This window comes from Citrus sinensis, chromosome 9 (genome assembly GCF_022201045.2).
Source record: "Citrus sinensis cultivar Valencia sweet orange chromosome 9, DVS_A1.0, whole genome shotgun sequence".
NCBI lineage: Eukaryota > Viridiplantae > Streptophyta > Magnoliopsida > Sapindales > Rutaceae > Citrus > Citrus sinensis.
The window spans coordinates 29,797,437-29,818,368 of record NC_068564.1 but is presented as its reverse complement, the minus strand read 5'-3'; the positions used below and the strand labels follow the sequence as shown (position 1 = coordinate 29,818,368).

Below are 20,932 nucleotides of genomic sequence, written 5' to 3'. Positions count from 1 at the left end.
ATCAAAGATTATCTCAAATTGGATTGGCATGTTTCCATCTCTCACATCTACAGAGAAGCAAATTTTGCTGCAGATTATATGGCGAACCTCGCTTTTTCTATTCCGCTAGGCCTTACTGTGTACCCTTCCCCCCCTTTGGGCGTTAGGGCTCTGTTATTGCACGACTCTTACGGGGTTTCTCACCCCCGTTCTGTTGTTCTCTAGCTCTTCTTAGAGCCCCAATTCATCAAAAAAAAAAAAATTAGGAAGTCGGATGTAAGAAAAAAAACTCCTATAATTAGAATCCAATAAATCAAATCCATCTCCCATCTAAACCAAACTATATGAGATATCAAAATCAGATATGAAGTCTGAAGTAAGAAAAAGAACTATAATTAGAGTCCAATAAATCAAATCCATCTCTTGTATTGTATCCCACTAACCATTTATAATTTACTAATTGTTATATAAATTAAATAACAATAGCGACAATTAAAAAATAAAACAAAAAAAAACCAATTTCTCTGTCACTATTTGATGGTTCAATATTATCTGCTAAACAACCGTGTGGTTTTAAAAGAGAGAGAAATTATTATCATTAATGCTGAAATCCGTAGGGAAATTAAAAGTTCTTTTATGCCATTTTTAGTATTTTAAGTTGAAAACAAATAATAAATATAATAGGGGGTTAATGAGGCAAAAAAAACAGTGGGGGCCTGGATGTGAATAGAGATATTAGAGAGCCCCACCCTAAAATGGAAATAGAAGTGTAGAAAACTACTACAACCACTAATGATGTGTATGCTTCCGTGAGTGTATCACTCTATGTCAGTTTATATGTGAGTAAGAGTCGTTTGTAATAAATAATAAAATGAGTTTGTTATCTTACATTATTATATAAGTACATAATTTTTGTATAACAGTTTGATGAAAATCAGTTGTAAAAATATAAGATAATAAAATTATATTATTTTTACAATTGTTAGATTTTTATTAAATAATTGTGAAAGAGTTACGAAACTTATATTATTAAGTAAAATAAGTAAAGCCGTAATAATATTATTGTACACTAAAAAAAAAGCAACGGTGTGGTTTTAAATGTAAATTGCGGCGACACAATTATCAGGACATCAGGCCATGTTTTTTTGGGAAACAAAAAGTGAAACTGAAAAAGAAAAAGAAAAAGGCAGGCAAATATGCGGGGCCATCCTATTTCCGGCGACACAGAGAAAGAGGGTCGGGTCACTTCCTTAAGAGTGTTACAAATCTGGGATACGTCAAAATGATGGTCCCACCACCAGGAAATTTGCACAGTTAGATGAAGTACGGCCCATGAAAATTAAAGAATGGGAGCCTCAAGGATTGCTGCGATGGAGGCCCACATGATACTTCACAGTTCACAATTCTGAATCTAATACGGTGATGGCAACTCAGCTTCACGTGGAGGGGGCAAATACCTTTCAATATTTGCAACCAAAATTGCACGGGAGCTTCTCCGCTCCCAGCCAAGCAACCTAACAGAAGTCGAGTTTTGGGGGTTCTGCGTTGCGGCCTGCGGGTGCGGACCACCTAACTGTGATGGTATGCCTGTGCCGATAACCCTCCAACCACGAGCACTTCTGTCATTTTGTGCCACCACCAATGGCAATGCTTTACATTTTCATTCATTTGGTATTTAATTTGTCCTAGCCAATAAGTTAAGGCTGCATTTAGTACGACATATGACATTACACTATATTAACTATATTATATTTTGGTAAATTGTGTTAGAGTACATATTACATTAAGTTATAATGATTATGTTTAAAATATGAGGTTATGAACAGTATTTTAATGCAATACAGTCTAAACCCTATCCTCTCTTGGCTTGTAGCCATCATGGGTTTATTTTATACATCTTTAATTACATTAGCCACCTTTTTAATACAATGCACCACAACTAAAAATTGCAGCTAAATATGGGTTAGCATAAAAATAATATTTTAATACAATACAATATAGTACAAATGCAAGCTACCAAACACGCTCAAATACTACATCCATTTAAAGCTTTTCTTAGAATAATAAAGTGGTGAAGATACCTCCATGAAGGATCATTTATTGAATTATATTCTTTCCATTATATTTGTTATAGTAGATCAAAAACAACAAAAAATCAAAACCAAAGAATATTTTTAAATTATTCATTCAAAACAAAATTTAAACATAATAAACATTATAAAAGGAAAATACATAACAATTTTTTACACCAACACAACAATATGAACAAAAAAAAAAAAGCAAAGGAAGAAAAGTAAAAAAAGTTGCAATGTGGATGACGAATACAGGAAGCAATAGTGGATAAATAATATTTATTGTTATGGTCTTATCTCTTGTTTTGCTTTTGTTTCTTGTTTTTTTTAGTGTATTGATATGCCTTTTTGTATTTTTCTTAGATTCGGAGGGTTTTGTTTATATGCCTTCCATATTTCTTTGTTATTTGATGATCTTTATTGCAGGTAAGGATCTCGCCTAAGCCCCCACCATCTTACTGGTCTTTGCAAAAATAAAAAATTAAAAAAAATGTTGTTTTATATAAGATAATGCTAGATTTTTAAGACTTGGGCCATTTTTTTTCTTCACACCGATAAAGACGAATGTCATTGATGAGTAAAGCATCAACTGTTCGCACATTCTACACGCTAATAAACAAGTTCTTGTTGCTTAAAAAAGAGCAATTGTCATTTGATGTTTATGGGCAACTCTTGATACATAAAGTCAACGAAGCTTGTCATGTGGCATGATTAGAGTAGCTCGCAAAAGTTTATTCAAAATGATGTATGTGTTGTTCGTATCCAAAATTTCAATTGAAAATGTAACGTTTTAATGTGAATCTAAAAATTGTGAGCTGTGTACCAAAGAATTCATTTTGGTAAGGATATTTTGTCATACATATGCTTATTTTGAGAACTTCCGGATTATCTTTGTAGTGTTATTATGTGATTTTTGATTGTTAATATCTTGGTATAGTGTAAGAGACATTGCACAACTAGAATAAATTTATAAGAAAGTAAGGATTTCATTAGATATTTTGAGAACTTCCGGATTATCTTTGTAGTGTTATTATGTGATTTCTGATTGTTAATATCTTGGTATAGTGTAAGAGACATTGCACAAGTAGAATAAATTAAGAAAGTAAGGATTTCATTAGAATTTAGTTATTTTATAAAATATTATTTATTTGCCCCTTTAGAATATAGGTTTGTAATTTGCTCTTTTGACCTCATCAAACTAAAATAATGATTTCATTATTAGATGTCTCACTGAGTGTTACGAACCCAGTTAGGTCTAAAAGAGTTAAATAAAATGAATTTAAAAATATTTTTATTTAAGAAAACATTTATAGTTTAGTGGTTTTGTAGACTTAGTTCAAATCCTAACAACCATATAACTTTGTACTTTTAGATATTTTGTAGGGATTACTTAAAACAAGGATATTTTCATGAATGTGGCCACAATTAGTTTCGATATTTAAAATAAATAATTTATTACTATTGTTTTTTTAAAATCTAAAGGAAACCAACATAATTTAAATTTTGAGACTTTAGATGTACTTAAGTGAATAGTAAAAAATTAAGCATCCTAAATTAAAAATTTTTCGAACTAAACCTCCCCTAATTTAAGTGTCTAAGTCTGCCAGTATTAAGTAGAATGCAGTTATTTCCTCAATCAGACTAAGCTTATTATCCTCAAATCGATTAGAGTTCACATCATATTTGTTTGGTGTTTGGTCCATGTAAATTGAAACTCTCTCTATTCGGCGGAACGAAATTTTGGGCTATCCGATTATTTGGCCGTCCTTGTGTAGCACATTAGCATTATCAGTCGTTATAATTGTGGCAAAGCGGAATTGGCTGGTGTAAATCCAGCATCCCAATCCCAGGCCCCAGCTGTTAATTTCATTTTTCAGGGTGTGGGCTGTGGTAGCCGCCTGCAAGATTGTTTATAGCACATGCCCTGTTTGATGGCATTGGCATCAAACCCCAATGCTTTAAGTGTAGACAAATGGCTTTGTTCATATTCATTCAATAATTTATTTACTACAGGGCCAGCACATATAGATTTGTTTCTCACACTCACAAATCTTTTGCAGATCCAAAGACCAATCAGATTCGCCTGCCATCAGACAACTCTCCGCAATTCCCTTGCTTAAAAATGAAGTGATAAACGGTGTCTTATGTCTAATCCCCAAGAACGTGTTTTTAAAAGTTAAAACACTCCGTATAACACACTCTTACTCTTAATTATAGTTTTGAAAAAAAATACGGGAGCAGTGCAAAACAATGGCATTGATTGAGTGGACAGGCTCGCAGGCACAATTAACTAAGCCCACCAGCCACTCTCCTATAATCTGCGGTGCATTTACTGCTCCTACTTTCGTCACCTTCTATCTCTTAACTTGATTTAAATTTCTGGAAAAATATCGGACACCCCCACTTGTATCAAAACAGCTGATCTAGCCTATTACTAGTGACACTCCTAGGCTGCTTATTTTCGGATCTCTCTCTCATTTGCCGAGGCATTTTCATATTTCCACAAACACAATGCTTCGGCTTTGCTCACTGATCACACTCTTTCTGCTACTCTCCTGCTCTGCCGCCGGAAGCAAGCACGGTCACGGTGAGCCGCATGATCTGGTCCGTTCATCATGCGCACACGCCAGCTACCCTGCCGTGTGCCTCCGCACGCTATCGTCCTACAAGGGTGCAGCGGAGACCCCACGCGATTTAGCCCAAGCGGCTGTAAATGTCAGCCTTTCTCGTGCGAGCAAAGTTTCCGCTTACCTGTCGCAAGTCTCGTCCAACGTCAACAAAGGGAAGAGTACAAACAAGCGAGAGCGACTTGCGCTGAGTGACTGCGTCGAGCAGATTTCCGACTCCGTCGAGGATCTGAGCAAGACCCTGAATGAGCTTAAGCACTTGAAGGGTGACACCTTTAGTTGGCAGATGAGTAATGCGGAGACGTGGGTCAGCTCGGCTTTGACCGACGAGGACACGTGTCTTGACGGGTTTGAGGATGTTGATAGCAAGGTCAAGAGTGATGTGAAGCGCAAGATCAGCAATGTGGCTAGGGTTACTAGTAATGCTTTGTACATGCTTACTCGTCTTGATAAGAGTCGTGAAAGGCCCCGATTGATGCCTTGATGAAGATGGGACGGTTCTGATTTTTCTCTTGCCGTATGATAATATTAAATATTATTGTATTGCTCTTTCATCTGCGTGTGTTCATTTTTATTTATTTTTGAGTCTTTTTCAAGAAAGATGTATGTATCTCATCCCAAAAAAAAATAAAAAATGTATGTATGTTGTTAAAGCAAGTTACGAAAATCAGTGTCTGCTGTATAATAGTTAGCAAACGTTCTTCTTCTTTCTTCCTGGATAATACAAGGAGTAGATCAGATTAGAAATGAAAACTCTGATGCTAGAAAGTCTGGCAGCGTACTTGATTATTACTACAGTGCAGTTTGGGATATGGCGTTTCGAATTGTTTCAACTATATTCATTCTGTCAATGTAGTACCATCAGAATGTTTGTTATCTAGAGTGCTTTCTATGGGTGTTTGACGTTTGTTTTCAGGCCTTAAAACATCAATTGTACTTGCATTATGCATATGTAGGTTCTAATGTGTGATTTTATTCTTGCATAATTGGCCAAGGATTGTCTGAGTTTCCATATTTGTTTCCCTGGAAGATTTACTACGCACTGCCTAGTTTTGAATGGGGTAATTTTCCATGTTCTATTATAAAGAAATTCTATAATCTGGAGCATGGTAGTCTCAATAATAAAAATTCTAGCCTCGGACGCGGTTCCTTAACTTCGGCTTAAGGATTCAATTCTGATAATTTGTCCAGAGAAAAGGTTAGTTAATTGCTAAAAACCACTTTATGGATGATGAAAAGCACTACTGTTGTGCAATGGTTGAATTCCACTGTAATGCATTATGATTGAACATTAGAATAGGAGTGTTGCCATAACTGATATGTTCTCAACATTGAAGTATTGGCAATGGTGTCCTGTGAACTTCGTTAAGGAGAAATATTTGGGTATGGCTAAACTGATAAGGCAGGAACATTTGTCTTTGTCGCCTTCATTTGTTTGGCAATGGCTTATTGGCTTACTTACTACTTTTAGCAGTTTGAGTTAGAAGCCCGTGTTTTCTCGTCGAAGGGTGCTGATGGCCATCAGCCTGACGCCCTTGTTTACTCATTGTGATCCGTGTTGCCTTCATTTTGGAACTACTCTGTGGATACAGCTGAAAGTTTCAGGGATCTAGAGGAACTTTTATGCAGTGATTTACGTGAAGGAAATGATATTCACGGAATAATATGTGTTTGGGAAGGAAATATGAGGCTAATGATGAAGCGCCACGTGTCGATATTTAAGAGATTAATTTATTTCGGATACCTTGGGTACCTCGGGTACCCTAGGTACCCCGGCTACCCTAAGGACTCTGGGGGTACCTCAGGTACACCATGAGAGGATACAAAAATCTTCGTAAATATGTGAAGGAATATGTGGGCCCTGAATCTCAAAAAGATCGGTTTGATACGTGTCGAAAAATAAGGAAATCTTGTGCCGCGAAAGAGGAGACAGCCGCCTGTCACGCCAGCGAATCCGCCAAAAGTGTGATATTGTGACAGTTGGGACCACCAGCTTTTCCTGCTATACCTGCAAAATTACAACGGAATTGCAGAGGTACGCGGGACCACTCCACTACGCCCAACACGTGAATATGCCACATACTTGCTCTCCACTGATGTTTTTGAAACGTCTAAGCCGCCTTACGCATAAAAATAAGAATATTCCTGACATGACAGCAGGGAACGCCACTAAAATAGCGCCAGGTGGCACGGCGACCGGGGTACACCATATAAATACTCAGGTTTAATTTTTATCAAGGAAGGGAACACACTCACCAAAAAAAACGAAGGTTTCTTCAACCTCAAAATCTCCATTACCGAGAGCTTGCAAGCTCTCTAACCTGAGATAACCCAACTCTGACTTGAGCGTCGGAGTGTGGTCGCCGGCCACCCCCGGCTCCACCTCTGACATCTTTTTGGTTGTTTCGCAGGTTTAAGGCGAGTTTCACCAGCCCTCCGCACCTGAAGTCAGACCCCCTCCATATCCACCGTCATCTCAATCCTCCTTCACTCCACAAAAATCCCAAACAGCCCGCACGTGCCGAACAAGCGAGGTACCCCGCTCCCCGACAAAAATATAAATTTATTGCTCTTGCGTTGGTTTTGTGGTTTTTTATTCATTAACCCAAAATCAGCCGAAAACAATTGGCGCCGTCTGTGGGGAGCGCGCAAAAAGCTTCCACACAGTGCTAAGCTTGTCGGTACGTGTGCTTGCACAACCATGGCACCCGACGTACCCGCTGATAACCAAATGTTAGGTCATGATGGAGCAGAGGACCACGGCGGTGATGAGAGGGGTGACTCGGCAAGGAGGGCATCCCGCCTAGAGAAAGGCAAATCAGTTAAGCAATCAGCTGGTATTCAACCCGACGAGGAGCCCGTTACTCATAAACACTTTGAGGATTTAGCTCATGCGATTCTCAGAGCAGTAGGATCTCGGGTACCCGAAGCAGCCACTTCTCCGGTAACTCAAGATGTCTCGCCTCCACGCGGTGAGAAACAGATCATACCAAGGTCTGAAATACCGGAGGGAAGTAGACCAAAGCATGGGCCATCGGGCACCCGTTCAAAGTTTCAAGCCGTCGGCTCCCGGGAAGAACGCTCCACTGCCTCTTGTTATTCCCGTAGTAGCCAGGGTACCAAACGCAAACAAAAAGTCCATGAAGATCTCCGGTACAAGTTAAACGCCAAAAGAGCTTCCCAGACAACAGCGGCCTCCTCAGGTGCACCTGGGGTACCCCGCGAGTTCCTGGAAAAAATGGAGCACCTCGAAGCTCAAGTGAAGCTCCTTTCTGAAAAACAAAACCCCACCAATGCTCTAGCACCAGCAGTGCATAACTCGCCGTTCACCATGGAGATTCGGACAGCGGTTCTCCCGGAAGCGTTCACCATGCCTCAAATACAACAATACTCGGGTACCTCGGATCCCGTGGAACATGCTGAGTTATATCGTGACCAGATGATGATTAAAGGAGTGGGCGACAATGCTATGTGCCGAATTTTCCCGCATACCCTCACCGGACCAGCCAAGTCATGGTTCCGATCGTTGAAGGCAGGTAGTGTATCCTCCCTAGACCAGCTCCTAAAAGATTTTGTTCATGAGTTTGGTTATGCATCCGCCCAAGATATAACATCCTCCAAGCTTGCTTTCGTCAAGCAAGGGGATTCAGAGTCTTTAGCCGAGTACGTAACCCGCTTCCACCAAGAGGTGTTGCGTACCGGTACATTTGGTCACCAACATACTCTCACTCATTTTGAAAAGAATTTGCGTTTGGGGAAGTTATGGCGGTCATTTCAAAAACACCGCCCTCTTTCATATGGGGAAGCTCGTTCTCGAGCCCTGCAACAAATAGAAATGGATGAGAAGTGTAACCTAAAGCGGGAGGAAGATAGAGTCGAAGTTGTGAGGAACAAGGAGAAACCCAAGAGAGCCGATGTACCTCAGGTACCCTCTCGAGCACCCCGGGTACACAGCCCACCTCGTCCAACCCCACGTGGGAGAGGACTGAATATCCCTAGTGTACCCCGGGTACCCCGGGTACCTCAAGTACCCTTCCGAGCACCCCGAGTACATAGCCCACCGCTGCCGCCAGAACAACGGGAAGCACCACAAAAATCCAGATATGACTCTTTCCACCATTTGAATCAATCTCCAGAACAAATTTTTTACCATATTAGGGATACAGGGATGCTTCGCCCACCTAAGCCAATTCGGAAATACCCCAATATGAAGCGTAGCTTGAAGTATTGTGAGTTTCATGAAGATTTCGGCCATAGCACCGCTGAATGCTTTCACTTGAGGGAAGAAATTGAGTCATTGATTCTGAGTGGGTATCTCAAGGAATTTGTGGCTGATATGCGTGAGGCAAGGAAGTTCTCGGAACAAGATAAGGGTAAACAAGTTGCTAACCCTCATCCCGAAGCCGAGATACCCCAGGGATCTAAGAAAGGCGTGTATGTTCGAATGATAGCAGGGGGTCCTACCCTCGCTGGGGAATCTAGACGGGCCATCAAACGTTACAGCAAGCCACCAATTTTGGATCGCCCTGGAAAAGAAGTGAATTTCGCTTGTCAAAATCAACTTAGGGTACCTGGGGTACCCCACCATCCCCCATCTATCCTTTTCACAGAGCAAGATGCTGAAGATGTCTCGTACCCCCATGACGACGCCTTAGTAATAACGTTGAAGGTTGCTACTGGTAAGGTAGCAAGAACTCTTGTAGACACCGGCAGCTCCGTTGATATCATTTTCAAAAGCGCCTTGGATCAACTATTGATTGAATCGCCAAAGATCACCCCATGTGCTACACCTCTTATTGGGTTCGCCGGCGATATGGTTATCCCAAATGGCATTATTACGCTGCCCGTTACACTTGGTAAGGTACCTCACCGTGTTGTTCATATGATTGATTTTCTTATTGTGGATCACCCAGGTGCCTATAATATCATCTTGGGAAGACCATTCTTAGCAACAACTAAGGCGGCAATCTCCATGCATTACCTCACCATGAAGATTCCAACCGCTGGAGAAATTATCACGATCAAAGGGGATCAGCAATCGGCTCGAGGGTGCTACTCGGTCGCATCGAAAGTGAGCTACCAAATCGCCACCAATATGTTCCTAGAAGGGTACCCCGTCAGCACAAGGCCATTTACCAGCCTATCCAAGCGGGCACTGGCTAGACGCCGGAGAGTTGCACGTAAGAAAGCTCAACGGTCCGCGAACTCCCAGGTACCCCAAGCGCCGTATGAAGCTGGGCCAATGGAAGTGGACGTGGTAGCTCCCAGGGCACCACTGGTACCCCAAAGTCCCAATTCAGCATCAATGGGAGAAGTCGAGGTACCCCTGGATCCCCGGGTACCGAAAGATGAAAAGCGAGGAACACCGGCTGAGGATCTTGTGTCTGTTATGATCTGCAATAAGGACCCAACCAAGATGGTCAAGGTAGGCTCCAACCTCCCTGACCAGCACCGAGAGCAGCTTATTGGGTTCTTAAGGAAAAACTTAGATGTGTTCGCTTGGTCTCATGCGGACATGCCGGGTATCCCGCCTTCTATCGCCTGCCACAAGCTCAATGTCGATCCACATCATAGGCCTGTCAAACAAAAACGTCGAGCTTTCAACCAGGAACGCTATGACGCCATTGAACAAGAAGTGGACCGATTGCTAGCAGCGGGGTTTATTAGGGAGGCGGTGTACCCCGATTGGGTTTCAAATGTTGTATTAGTTAAGAAGTCTAACGGGAAATGGCGCATGTGTGTAGATTTCACGGATTTAAACAAGTCTTGCCCTAAGGATAGCTTCCCGCTTCCCCGGGTAGACCAGCTGGTCGATGCTACGGCTGGGCACGAGATGCTTAGTTTCATGGATGCTTTCTCCGGGTACAACCAAATTCCAATGTACGAGCCTGATCAAGATAAAACGGCCTTCATCACCAACCGTGGGCTATACTGCTACAAGGTTATGCCTTTTGGTTTGAAGAATGCGGGCGCCACCTATCAGCGTTTGGTGAACAAGGTCTTCAAACAGCAAATCGGTCGTACCATGGAGGTGTACATCGATGATATGATAACAAAGTCGGTGTACGCCAATGACCACTCGGGGCACCTCAGAGACACCTTCAATATTTTGAGAAAGCATCAGATGCGCCTAAATCCTGAGAAATGTGCATTCGGGGTGACTTCGGGTAAATTCCTTGGATTTATGGTACAACAGCGGGGAATTGAGGCCAATCCCGACAAAATTCAGGCGGTTCTTGGGATGAAGTCACCAAGTACCATCAAGGAAGTCCAGAGCTTAGCTGGCCGGATAGCCGCCTTGAGTCGTTTCATCTCCAAGGCCACCGACAGATGCAAGCCATTTTTTAAAGCTTTGAAAGCGGGAAAGAAGCTCCAATGGACCGCCGAGTGCGAAGAGGCTTTTCAGAAGCTAAAGGAGTACCTCGTTAATTCACCATTGCTCGCCAAGCCTAAGCATGGAGAAGTGCTTCTGTTGTACCTCGCTGTTTCCGAGCACGCCACTAGCTCGGTGTTGCTTAGAGAAGATGAAGACGGGGTGCAACGGCCTATTTACTACACTAGTAGGGCAATGGTGGATGCGGAAAAGAGGTACCCCGCCACAGAGAAGCTTGTTTTGGCTTTGGTAATCTCTGCGAGGAAACTCCGGCCATATTTTCAGGCCCACACCATTGTCGTTGTAACAAACCTTCCCCTTCGACAAATCCTCCAGAAGTTAGATATGTCTGGAAGACTTCTTCGCTGGTCTCTTGAATTGAGTGAGTTCGACATCATCTTCAAGCCACGCTCAGCTATTAAAGCCCAAGCCATCGCCGATTTCATTGCAGAATTCGCCAATGACTCCGGGGGTGAGGAGATCCCGGGGCACCCGAGCGAAACTACATCAGCTATTGAAGAAGAGCAGGTCTGGGAAATTTATGTTGATGGTTCCTCCAACTCGCACGGAAGCGGTGCGGGGGTAATAATCATCGATCCAGATAAGGTGAAGCTATGCTATGCCTTGCAATTCGGGTTCAAGGCCTCAAACAACGAAGCTGAGTATGAAGCTATGATAGCGGGGCTAAGGATGTCGAAGGCCTTGGGTGCAAAAAGAGTCCACATTAAGAGTGACTCTCAATTGGTGGTCGGTCAGATCAACTCAGAATATCAGGCTAAGGAAGAAAATATGAAGGGGTACCTCGGGAGAACAAAAGAATTAATATCTCAATTTGCTGAGGTCAAGGTGGAAAGAGTTCCACGATTAGAAAATTGTGAAGCTGACAACCTTGCCAAAATGGCTTCCTTCGGTGCAACTCAGTCGGTTGGTCCAATCACTGCTGAGTACGTACCTACACCCAGTGTTAATCTACTTGAGCCAGAAGAAATAGGGTCGATAACTGCTGGGGTACCCTGGATGCAACCAATCATAGGATACCTCAGAAGTGGGGATCTGCCCTCAAATAAGAATGAAGCAAGGAAGCTAAAGTACAAAGCTGCTCGATATTGTCTCATCGAGGATACCTTATTCAGAAGAGGGTTTACCCTCCCTTACTTAAAGTGCTTGGGAAATGAACATGCCGAATATGTCATGAGAGAGATACACGAAGGGATTTGCGGTAACCACTATGGAGCACAATCATTGGCACAGAAGGCCATTCGTCAAGGATTTTATTGGCCTACGATGCGAGAGGATGCCAAAAACATAGTCAAGAGTTGTGACAAGTGCCAGAGATTTGCCAAGGTACCCCACCTTCCACCAGAAAAGTTAACTGTCATGTCTTCTCCATGGCCATTTGCTGTTTGGGGTATAGATCTCATTGGCCCACTACCAACTGGTAGAGGACAAGCTAAGTATGCAATTGTAGCCGTTGACTATTTCACAAAGTGGGTAGAAGCGGAGCCGTTGGCAAGCATTACGGAGAGAAAAACCACTGATTTTGTTTGGAGGAACCTCATATGCAGATATGGAATCCCTAATGCAATTGTCAGCGACAACGGGAAGCAATTTGATAATGAAAAATTTCGAAATTTCTGTTCGGAGCTTGGGATAGCCAACCGATTTGCTTCTCCGGCTCACCCGCAATCTAATGGACAAGTGGAAGCCATCAACAAAATCATCAAGGGTATCCTAAAAAAGAGGCTGGAGGAAAGGAAAGGAGCTTGGGTAGACGAGTTACCCGGTGTTCTTTGGGCTTATCGGACAACTCAGAATATTTCAACCAGGGAAACTCCATTTTCTCTGGCTTTCGGGACTGATGCAGTCATTCCAGCTGAAATCGGGATACCCTCTCACAGAACCGCATACTTTGATGAAGCCGAGAATGCCTCTATGATTGCGTTCAATCTTGATTTTGTTGAAGAAAAAAGGGCCAAAGCAGAATTGAAGGTTGCAATATACCAGCACCGCATTTCAGATTTATATGACAAGAGGGTACGCCCCAGATCATTCAAGAAAGGGGATTTAGTCCTACGAAGGGTAACTCAGAATACCCGGGTACCTTCGGAGGGCTCTTTCGGAGCCAATTGGGAAGGCCCATATCGCATAGACAAGCCGGTAGGTTCAGGGGCATACAGACTACTCCACATGGATGGAACAATCGTCAAGCATCCCTGGAATGCCGCAATGCTGAGGAAGTACTACTAACATGAGGACAGTGTCTTAAACCTTATCGTTCACTTTATCTATCTCTTATTTTCTTTACTATGTGTGCAATGTGGTAAAGTCATGAAAGGTACTTAGGGTACCCCACATGTGCAAGTGAAATTTTTTAATTCCCTAAGTCCTAGAGAGTGGATATCTATATGATTTCCTATTCTCATTGGGACAATGAGTCAGTCTTATGTAATGTTCTCCTTTTGATTACCGAATGTGATTATGGTTAAATTTTCGCCATTAATGTGACTTCCTCTTATTACGCCATGTCTTATTCAGCTATAATTGCTCCATTTCAAGATAATCAGGGGAACCTGAGGTATCTGACTCGATTCGATCGTGAAGATCTGTTCGAGGTCAACGCCAAAAAGAAATAATACAACAAATGTAAAGAGGGAGGGTCAGAGAAGGCCCGAGGGCGAGGTAAACCAGCATACCCTAACGCCATGAGGTTCCGTTAAGGTATGCACACGCCCACACCTCCATTCTTTTGCTTGAGCCAAGTAAAGAATAGATAAACGAAACGAGGTAGGCAAGCATGCCCCTCTATTCGCATTATTTTATTAAATATTGACTAGAAGCGGATGGCAAAACAAGCATGTTTTTTACCATTTCTGCAAGAAAGGGGGCCAAGAAGGTCCCCGAAAAAAAGAGGGTACCTGGGGTACCCGACAAACTCCACAAGTCTATCTGAGATACGCCATAATCTTTATTTTATCCTAGTTGCGCCAAATATGAATTTCGTTTTATCTTATGATGATGTGTGAATTATTAAATTATTTTGAGATGCGCCATAATCTTTATTAAGACGATCAGTGAGCACATCTACGGAAATCACCACGCAAGCGCCAAAAATACATCAGGGGGGTACCTGGGGTACCTGAGGAACCCCCGCGAGTCTACACAAATCAATTATAAGCAAGGAATTCAATGGTATGCCGAATAAAGTCTATTGCAGAAATTTAATGCGAATAAGTAGCAAGATTGCCGAGGCAACCTTCCAAAAGACAAGTATCCCAACACAACAAAAGGATGATGCCATACTACAAAGGTACAGAAGCAAAGAAAGAAAGCTGCTAAGATATCTCGAGATAAAACCCTAAATGGCAATTAAGATCAAGCAGAAGGGGGGACATCCTCTCCATCGTTCCCTTCAACGGGGGCATCAACAGGAACACTCGCAGCCAAAGAGCTGCTACCCACATGAACAGCGCTAACCGAAAGGAGATCCGCCTGGGGTACTTGGGGTACCCCTGAAGATTGAGGGGGGCTATGAGATGGGGGAGCCTGGGTAGTCCTTTTGTCCTCTATCGCTTTAAGGATGGCCGACTTGTCCACCCATTTCTCCACCCGGGGTACCACCAACTCAGGCTCGACGCTCCAGACCTCAGTCATGATAAGAGTAAAGGCCTTGTCCATCATCTCCGGTTGGCGAGATAGTAGCTCGCCGTGCTTAGACTCCGCCTCTTCCAACTTCCTGGACAATCGACTATTCTCCCGGGCGTGGTCATCCGAGCGCCCTTGCAAAGCCCTGACCTCCTCTCCTAGCTTCTCTTCCCGAGACTGGCCGAGCCTAACCTCACCTCGCAGCCTCTCTACCTCGGTCTGTACAGCCGAGATGCCACTAAGGTCTCGGAGACCGTGGCTAAGGTAGAAAGCCGCCTACACAAATAATAATAAAGAAAAGGAAAGGGAGTCAGGACGATATAAAAAAAAAGAGGAAAAGAAAAGAGTGAGAGACGCTTACGTCATGACAAGCTTTGAGCGCTCGGCTATAGCGCTCATTTAAATCTAATTTATCCGCCTCCATTGCCATGTCTGTGGAAATACTCTCAGAGGAATGAAGGAAGCAATCAGTCAGGTGCGATATCCGCTTGTTAGCCACCGGATCCAGCTCGCCCTCCATAAGGTCTCCAGGAGCCGAGAAAAGAGAGCCAAGCTTTCTCTTGTGGGTAGCCGGGGTACCCCGAGAACCCCCAAGAGAAGAGACGGGCAATTTGCCTTTGCCGCCTGGAACGACGGGAGGTCGGTCACCTTTTGCGGAGGTACCCAGGGTACCGGAGGAGCTGCCGCTCATGCGACTGAAGAAGGCGTCAAAATCTTCGCCAAAAGGGTCCATGCCTATCCAACAAAAAAAAAAAAAGGGTGAGACAAAGAGAAAAATAAGGAAAATAAACAACAGAGTCGTCATTGGCAAAAAGGCACATTAAGAAAAAATAAGAGATGGCCACCAAAGCAAAAAAAAAAAAAAAAAGAAGAAAAGAAGTTTGTTCAAATAATGGGGGCACCCCACAGAACCAATGAAGGCGGGGTACCCCAGCAACACCACAGAGCCATACGTGAATCGCCCCCCGAAGAAGACTGAAAACTCTCCTTAATCAGACCAGCTCTCGCCAACCGGGAAGTGCACAGAACATCACCCTCACTCTGCAAAATCTGGAACCTCTCTATGACACCATTCACTTTCCTCCCCACTTCATAAATTGGGCACGTTCCCTTGGTCCAAGTGATGTCTGTAAAAATCCCAAAAAAAAAAAAAAACAACGAATAAGAAGAAAATTCATGCGAAGAGGTGTATATATACATAGAAAGGGAGAGAAGAGAAAAGAAACACATACTATCTTCATTGAAGAAGTTCCGAACTTGCACAACTTCATTTCCCGCTGGAATGCTCTTCCCCCACTCGCCCTCAGCCACAAACCACCCATATCTGTAGCCCTTTTTCAGCAAGGGATCCGGTCTCACCAAATTACCATGAACCCCCCAAGTAGCAAAATAGGCTACGGATAAACCAGCGGACTTCTTCAACTGATAAAGCCCCCTCAAATCTCCATAAGAAATATCCTCCCCAAAAATATCTAGCCACAAAACCTCCAGACCCGTGAGCAATCTCCAACCAGGTAAGGATAACTGTCCGGGAGCAATTTTCATTTCAGTGAACATTTTCCTAAAAAATGGCTGAAGAGGTAAACGGAGACCTAAGTCAAAAAGGTCGATATGAAGGGCAACACCATCAGAATGAGGGTGCTCGGGGCACTCGCCCTTGCGAGGTACCCTAAGGTGGACAGAATGAGGTATGTTGTATTTGGCTTTAACCCTTTCTAAATCTCTCGGAGTAGCCGGCCTACCCCCTAGTGCATAGAGCTTAGGAGCTACAGAGACAGATGGAGAGATCAGGGGAGGTTCTGGAATGCTAACAGGAATAGGGGATTTGGGTTTGGATGTCTTTGCACGAGTTTTTCTATGGGCTGACTTGGCTGGGTGTTTGCCTTTAATCTTTGATTTTTTATTAGTTTTGGTTCGAGATAACTTGGGACTAGCCGAAGGGGACCCATCATCGTCACTAAGGGATATATGAGGGGCTGAATCAGAAAGGGGAGCCTCCTCACTCGACTCCCCTGGCTCCCCGACCACATTACGACCCTTTTTCCCAACAGTTTTTCTCCCCATCTTGCTCTCCTAAAAACACCAAACACAAGTTGAAAAAGAAAAACTCCACATCAAAACATACCCCCACAACTTCAAACCTCATCCATCACAAGCCAAACACCAACATCCACCAATAAAAGCATAAACAAAAAAAAAAAAAATGCCAACACTTCGCATGAAAACCAGAAACAAATCCAAAAACAAAGCCACAACATTCTTCTTCAAAATAAAGAAGTCAAAAATAGGTATGAAAAATTTTATACCTAGATCTCACCAAGAGTAGCAAATTTCAGTCGCCAATAAGTAAGTTTTAGACTATAAATCGCAAAGAGAAGTCGCAAATCGCCAAAAATTGCTCAAAAGATGGAGCTGTCCAGAGGCTGTCATAGACACAATGAAACCCATTAGAGAAAAAAAAAAAGGGAAGTCTGGAGATAAAAAAAAAAAAAAAAGAGAGGAAGAAAAAAGAAAAAAAAAGAGAAGCTTGGACGTACAAAAAAAAAAAAAAGGAGAAGCCTGGAGATAAAAAAAAAGAGGAAGTAAAAAAAAAAAAAAAAAAAGAGCCTGGAAGACAAAAAAAAAAAAAAAAAAAAAAAAGAAAAAACAGGAAAAAAAAAAAAAGAGGAAAAAAAAAAAAAAAAAAAAGGAGCCTGGAAGTCAAAAAAAAAAAATAATAAAGAGAAAGAGAAAAGCCTCCAGAATGATTTAAAAGAAAACAAAAAGAGAGGAGCATGGATTAAAAAAAAAAATGAGAAGAAGAAGAAGAGGCCCCTGGAAGAAACGAAGGAGCAAAATGGGGGGAGAAGATGGCTTACCACAAGGAGATTACTGCACCACCAGCCGAACACCGTTGTCACGCCACCACTGGAAATCACGGGAGCCAAGGCCGACAAAAAAAAAAAAAAAAAAAAAAGGGAAAAAGAAAGAAGAAAAAAGGAAGAAGAAGAAAAGAGAAAGAAAATTTAATAGGGGGCTGAGAGTGAGCAAGCAAAAAAAAAAAAAAGAGAAAAAAGGAGATGGAAGACGAAAGGACAAGAAGAAAAAAGTAGAATAAAAAGAAAAAGTGGAGATGGGGTGGCGTTGGAGTTTGGAGAAGAAGATGAAAAGTGCCTGGGGATTGTAGAATAAAGGGAAAATAAAAACGTGCAGTAGGTGATTTATATATAAAAGAAAAAAAAATGCGTGAAGCTGGAGGTTGAAATGATTTGGTTGGTTTTTGAATTTTAAAAGCCAGAGCAAGCAAGAAGCCACTGGAAGTAATTAAATTTGATGGGAGATTATGTTGGGATTTTCAAAATAAACGACAAGAGATTGACATTTACATCAGGGGTGTTAATTAAACCTGACAGAGCACACTGCACGAAAAGAAGATCAGGGATGTTTGCGTGAGTTTGATTTTTTTAATTCAAACTGCATGTCAGACGGCTGCCACTTCCCAAGAAAAAGGAGAGAGAGACATGAAGACAACTGTTCGTTCCCATCTTTAAAAAAAAAAAAAAAAAAAAAAAATCAGGAGGATGTTCCTTCAAGAAGACATGCATCAGTTCAGTGCGTAAATATCGGCACGTGTCACGTACAGTTCCTCCAAGAGTTTCTTGTGCCTCAGTTACATTCGCCACAAAGAAACTAGGGGGATGTTGTTTGGGAAGGAAATATGAGGCTAATGATGAAGCGCCACGTGTCGATATTTAAGAGATTAATTTATTTCGGATACCTTGGGTACCTCGGGTACCCTAGGTACCCCGGCTACCCTAAGGACTCTGGGGGTACCTCAGGTACACCATGAGAGGATACAAAAATCTTCGTAAATATGTGAAGGAATATGTGGGCCCTGAATCTCAAAAAGATCGGTTTGATACGTGTCGAAAAATAAGGAAATCTTGTGCCGCGAAAGAGGAGACAGCCGCCTGTCACGCCAGCGAATCCGCCAAAAGTGTGATATTGTGACAGTTGGGACCACCAGCTTTTCCTGCTATACCTGCAAAATTACAACGGAATTGCAGAGGTACGCGGGACCACTCCACTACGCCCAACACGTGAATATGCCACATACTTGCTCTCCACTGATGTTTTTGAAACGTCTAAGCCGCCTTACGCATAAAAATAAGAATATTCCTGACATGACAGCAGGGAACGCCACTAAAATAGCGCCAGGTGGCACGGCGACCGGGGTACACCATATAAATACTCAGGTTTAATTTTTATCAAGGAAGGGAACACACTCACCAAAAAAAACGAAGGTTTCTTCAACCTCAAAATCTCCATTACCGAGAGCTTGCAAGCTCTCTAACCTGAGATAACCCAACTCTGACTTGAGCGTCGGAGTGTGGTCGCCGGCCACCCCCGGCTCCACCTCTGACATCTTTTTGGTTGTTTCGCAGGTTTAAGGCGAGTTTCACCAGCCCTCCGCACCTGAAGTCAGACCCCCTCCATATCCACCGTCATCTCAATCCTCCTTCACTCCACAAAAATCCCAAACAGCCCGCACGTGCCGAACAAGCGAGGTACCCCGCTCCCCGACAAAAATATAAATTTATTGCTCTTGCGTTGGTTTTGTGGTTTTTTATTCATTAACCCAAAATCAGCCGAAAACAATATGCTCCAGTCTGCAGAATTTAACTCAACAAAATGAATAAACTCTTGAACGGAAAAATGGTTTATCTAGTATAGAAATAAGTACAGTAGCCAGCGAGCTATCGCCCATTATTATACCACACAGGTTGCTACTGATAATTTAAATGTGCTGAAATCATCTGCTCGTGAATTGTTGTCTCTTCTGTCTCAATTTTACAGGAGTCTGCTAAAGATGAGGAAGGTTGTTTGCAGGTTGTTTCTTTCTCGCAGTGGATGGAAGTTTGCTATTCTGTTTAATCTATTATTTGAAGCACTTCATTTTTCAACTGAAGTTATATTTTTGAGGGGATTGTTTTTCTTTTAATTATGCTTCAAAGACTGACTGACCTTCTACTTTCTATTTTATTGGAACTTAACAAATTACTGGGCGGATGTTGAAGATTTAATGGATATCGGTTTTATGATGTCAACCTACTATTTACTCAGACCGGGAGAAGTGTTACACTGCAGGTCTTATATATCAGTCATCTGACCCTGATAAAGTGGAGGATTTATCAGTATGCTTATCCAGTGGAGTACCATTGGTCATTGGGGGACAGTTCTATTCAGAGTTATTTCAATTATTGTCAGGGTAATTCTTTAATTGCGAAAAGCTTCGTAATTGCATCTTTTCAAAATGTCAATTCGTTTGTTACCTTTTGTTTTGTTTAGATAGCATTACTCATCCTGGACATGATGTTGTACGCATTCATTTCTATACTTCTCAATATGTAATCAAGCCCTCTATTTGATGCTGTGTACTTGCACCTTGGCCTCTCAATCTGCTTCCACCAAAGAAACCAAAACCGCCAATGAATATACAAATTTCCACAATCAATTATCCAAGCATGATGACGTTGCCAATTCCATTGTCATCCGGACTGTGACCCCTCGCTGCCTTGGCTTGCCCACTCATTGCGGCTTTTGAATGATGCTAATGCATGGTCTTAGATTGTCAAATTCATCTATATTCTTGTCCTTACCAATTCTGAGGATTATGATCAATGAAAAGAACAAAAAGGTGGGGCCTGGTTGTGGAGGGTTGAGGTTTATATGATACAGGTGGAGCAAGTGAAGAAGTAAGAGAGGTTGTGTGTGTTCGCTGGATATTGGTAGGCAGCAGGTCGGGAGGAAGGGATGTCCACTCTTTGACTTGTTGCAATTCCAGTCCAAAGATGAGTGTTTATTGAAAGTAGTGATTTTGGGCTCATGCCCTGCTTGGTTATCTTCTTGCCCAATTATAGAACCGTCTACTTTTCTAATTCATTTTAGCATTCTAATCATCAAAGGTAAAATTAATATTTTATTAGTTAACTAACTGATCAACTAATGATTGTAACGGAAAAATAATAAAATAATATTTTTTTTATAAAAACATAATAAGAAAATGATAGAAGACAATACTTTTTATAGTCATTTGATATTTATCAATTTTTGAAGTAGTGAAATGATAATAACTCATTTTTATTATTATAAAAAAGTTATAAGTTAATAAAGGTATGATTACAAAAATTATTGGTTTGACATAATTATTCTTACTTCAAGTGGTATAGAAATAAAATAGGTACTACATTAATCTTATG

The 20,932-nt window shown here is 42.1% G+C and overlaps 3 protein-coding genes and 1 long non-coding RNA gene across 6 annotated transcripts; 3 read left to right on the top strand and 1 right to left on the bottom strand.

The window, feature by feature from the left end:
• The first annotated feature begins 4,445 nt into the window (after positions 1 to 4,445).
• On the top strand, positions 4,446 to 5,435 carry LOC102620714 (pectinesterase inhibitor 3). The gene has a single exon (XM_006474536.4). It carries the CDS (start codon positions 4,563 to 4,565, stop codon positions 5,160 to 5,162), a length of 600 nt encoding a protein of 199 aa, XP_006474599.1. The 5' UTR covers positions 4,446 to 4,562; the 3' UTR covers positions 5,163 to 5,435.
• Positions 5,436 to 6,571: 1,136 nt separating this feature from the next.
• On the top strand, positions 6,572 to 19,330 carry LOC127899750 (uncharacterized). Its single transcript, XR_008051729.1, has 2 exons — positions 6,572 to 6,713; positions 18,864 to 19,330. It is a non-coding gene; the product is annotated as an uncharacterized LOC127899750 (long non-coding RNA).
• Positions 6,817 to 14,067, top strand: LOC127899749 (uncharacterized). Its single transcript, XM_052433686.1, has one exon. It carries the CDS (start codon positions 7,380 to 7,382, stop codon positions 13,296 to 13,298), a length of 5,919 nt encoding a protein of 1,972 aa, XP_052289646.1. The 5' UTR covers positions 6,817 to 7,379; the 3' UTR covers positions 13,299 to 14,067.
• Positions 14,220 to 18,844, bottom strand: LOC102621001 (uncharacterized). Of its 3 annotated transcripts, XM_052433688.1 has the most exons (6): positions 17,552 to 18,844; positions 17,000 to 17,116; positions 15,926 to 16,766; positions 15,647 to 15,820; positions 15,055 to 15,428; positions 14,220 to 14,969 (listed from the first exon to the last, which is right to left on the bottom strand). In XM_052433688.1, exons 3-6 carry the CDS (start codon positions 16,755 to 16,757, stop codon positions 14,424 to 14,426), a joined length of 1,926 nt encoding a protein of 641 aa, XP_052289648.1. In that variant the 5' UTR covers positions 16,758 to 16,766; positions 17,000 to 17,116; positions 17,552 to 18,844; the 3' UTR covers positions 14,220 to 14,423. The 3 variants fall into 3 exon arrangements, with proteins under 3 accessions (XP_052289648.1, XP_052289649.1, XP_052289647.1); XM_052433689.1 differs by lacking the exon at positions 17,552 to 18,844 and having other exon boundaries at positions 17,000 to 17,179; XM_052433687.1 differs by lacking the exons at positions 17,000 to 17,116; positions 17,552 to 18,844 and having other exon boundaries at positions 15,926 to 16,993.
• Positions 19,331 to 20,932: the final 1,602 nt, after the last annotated feature.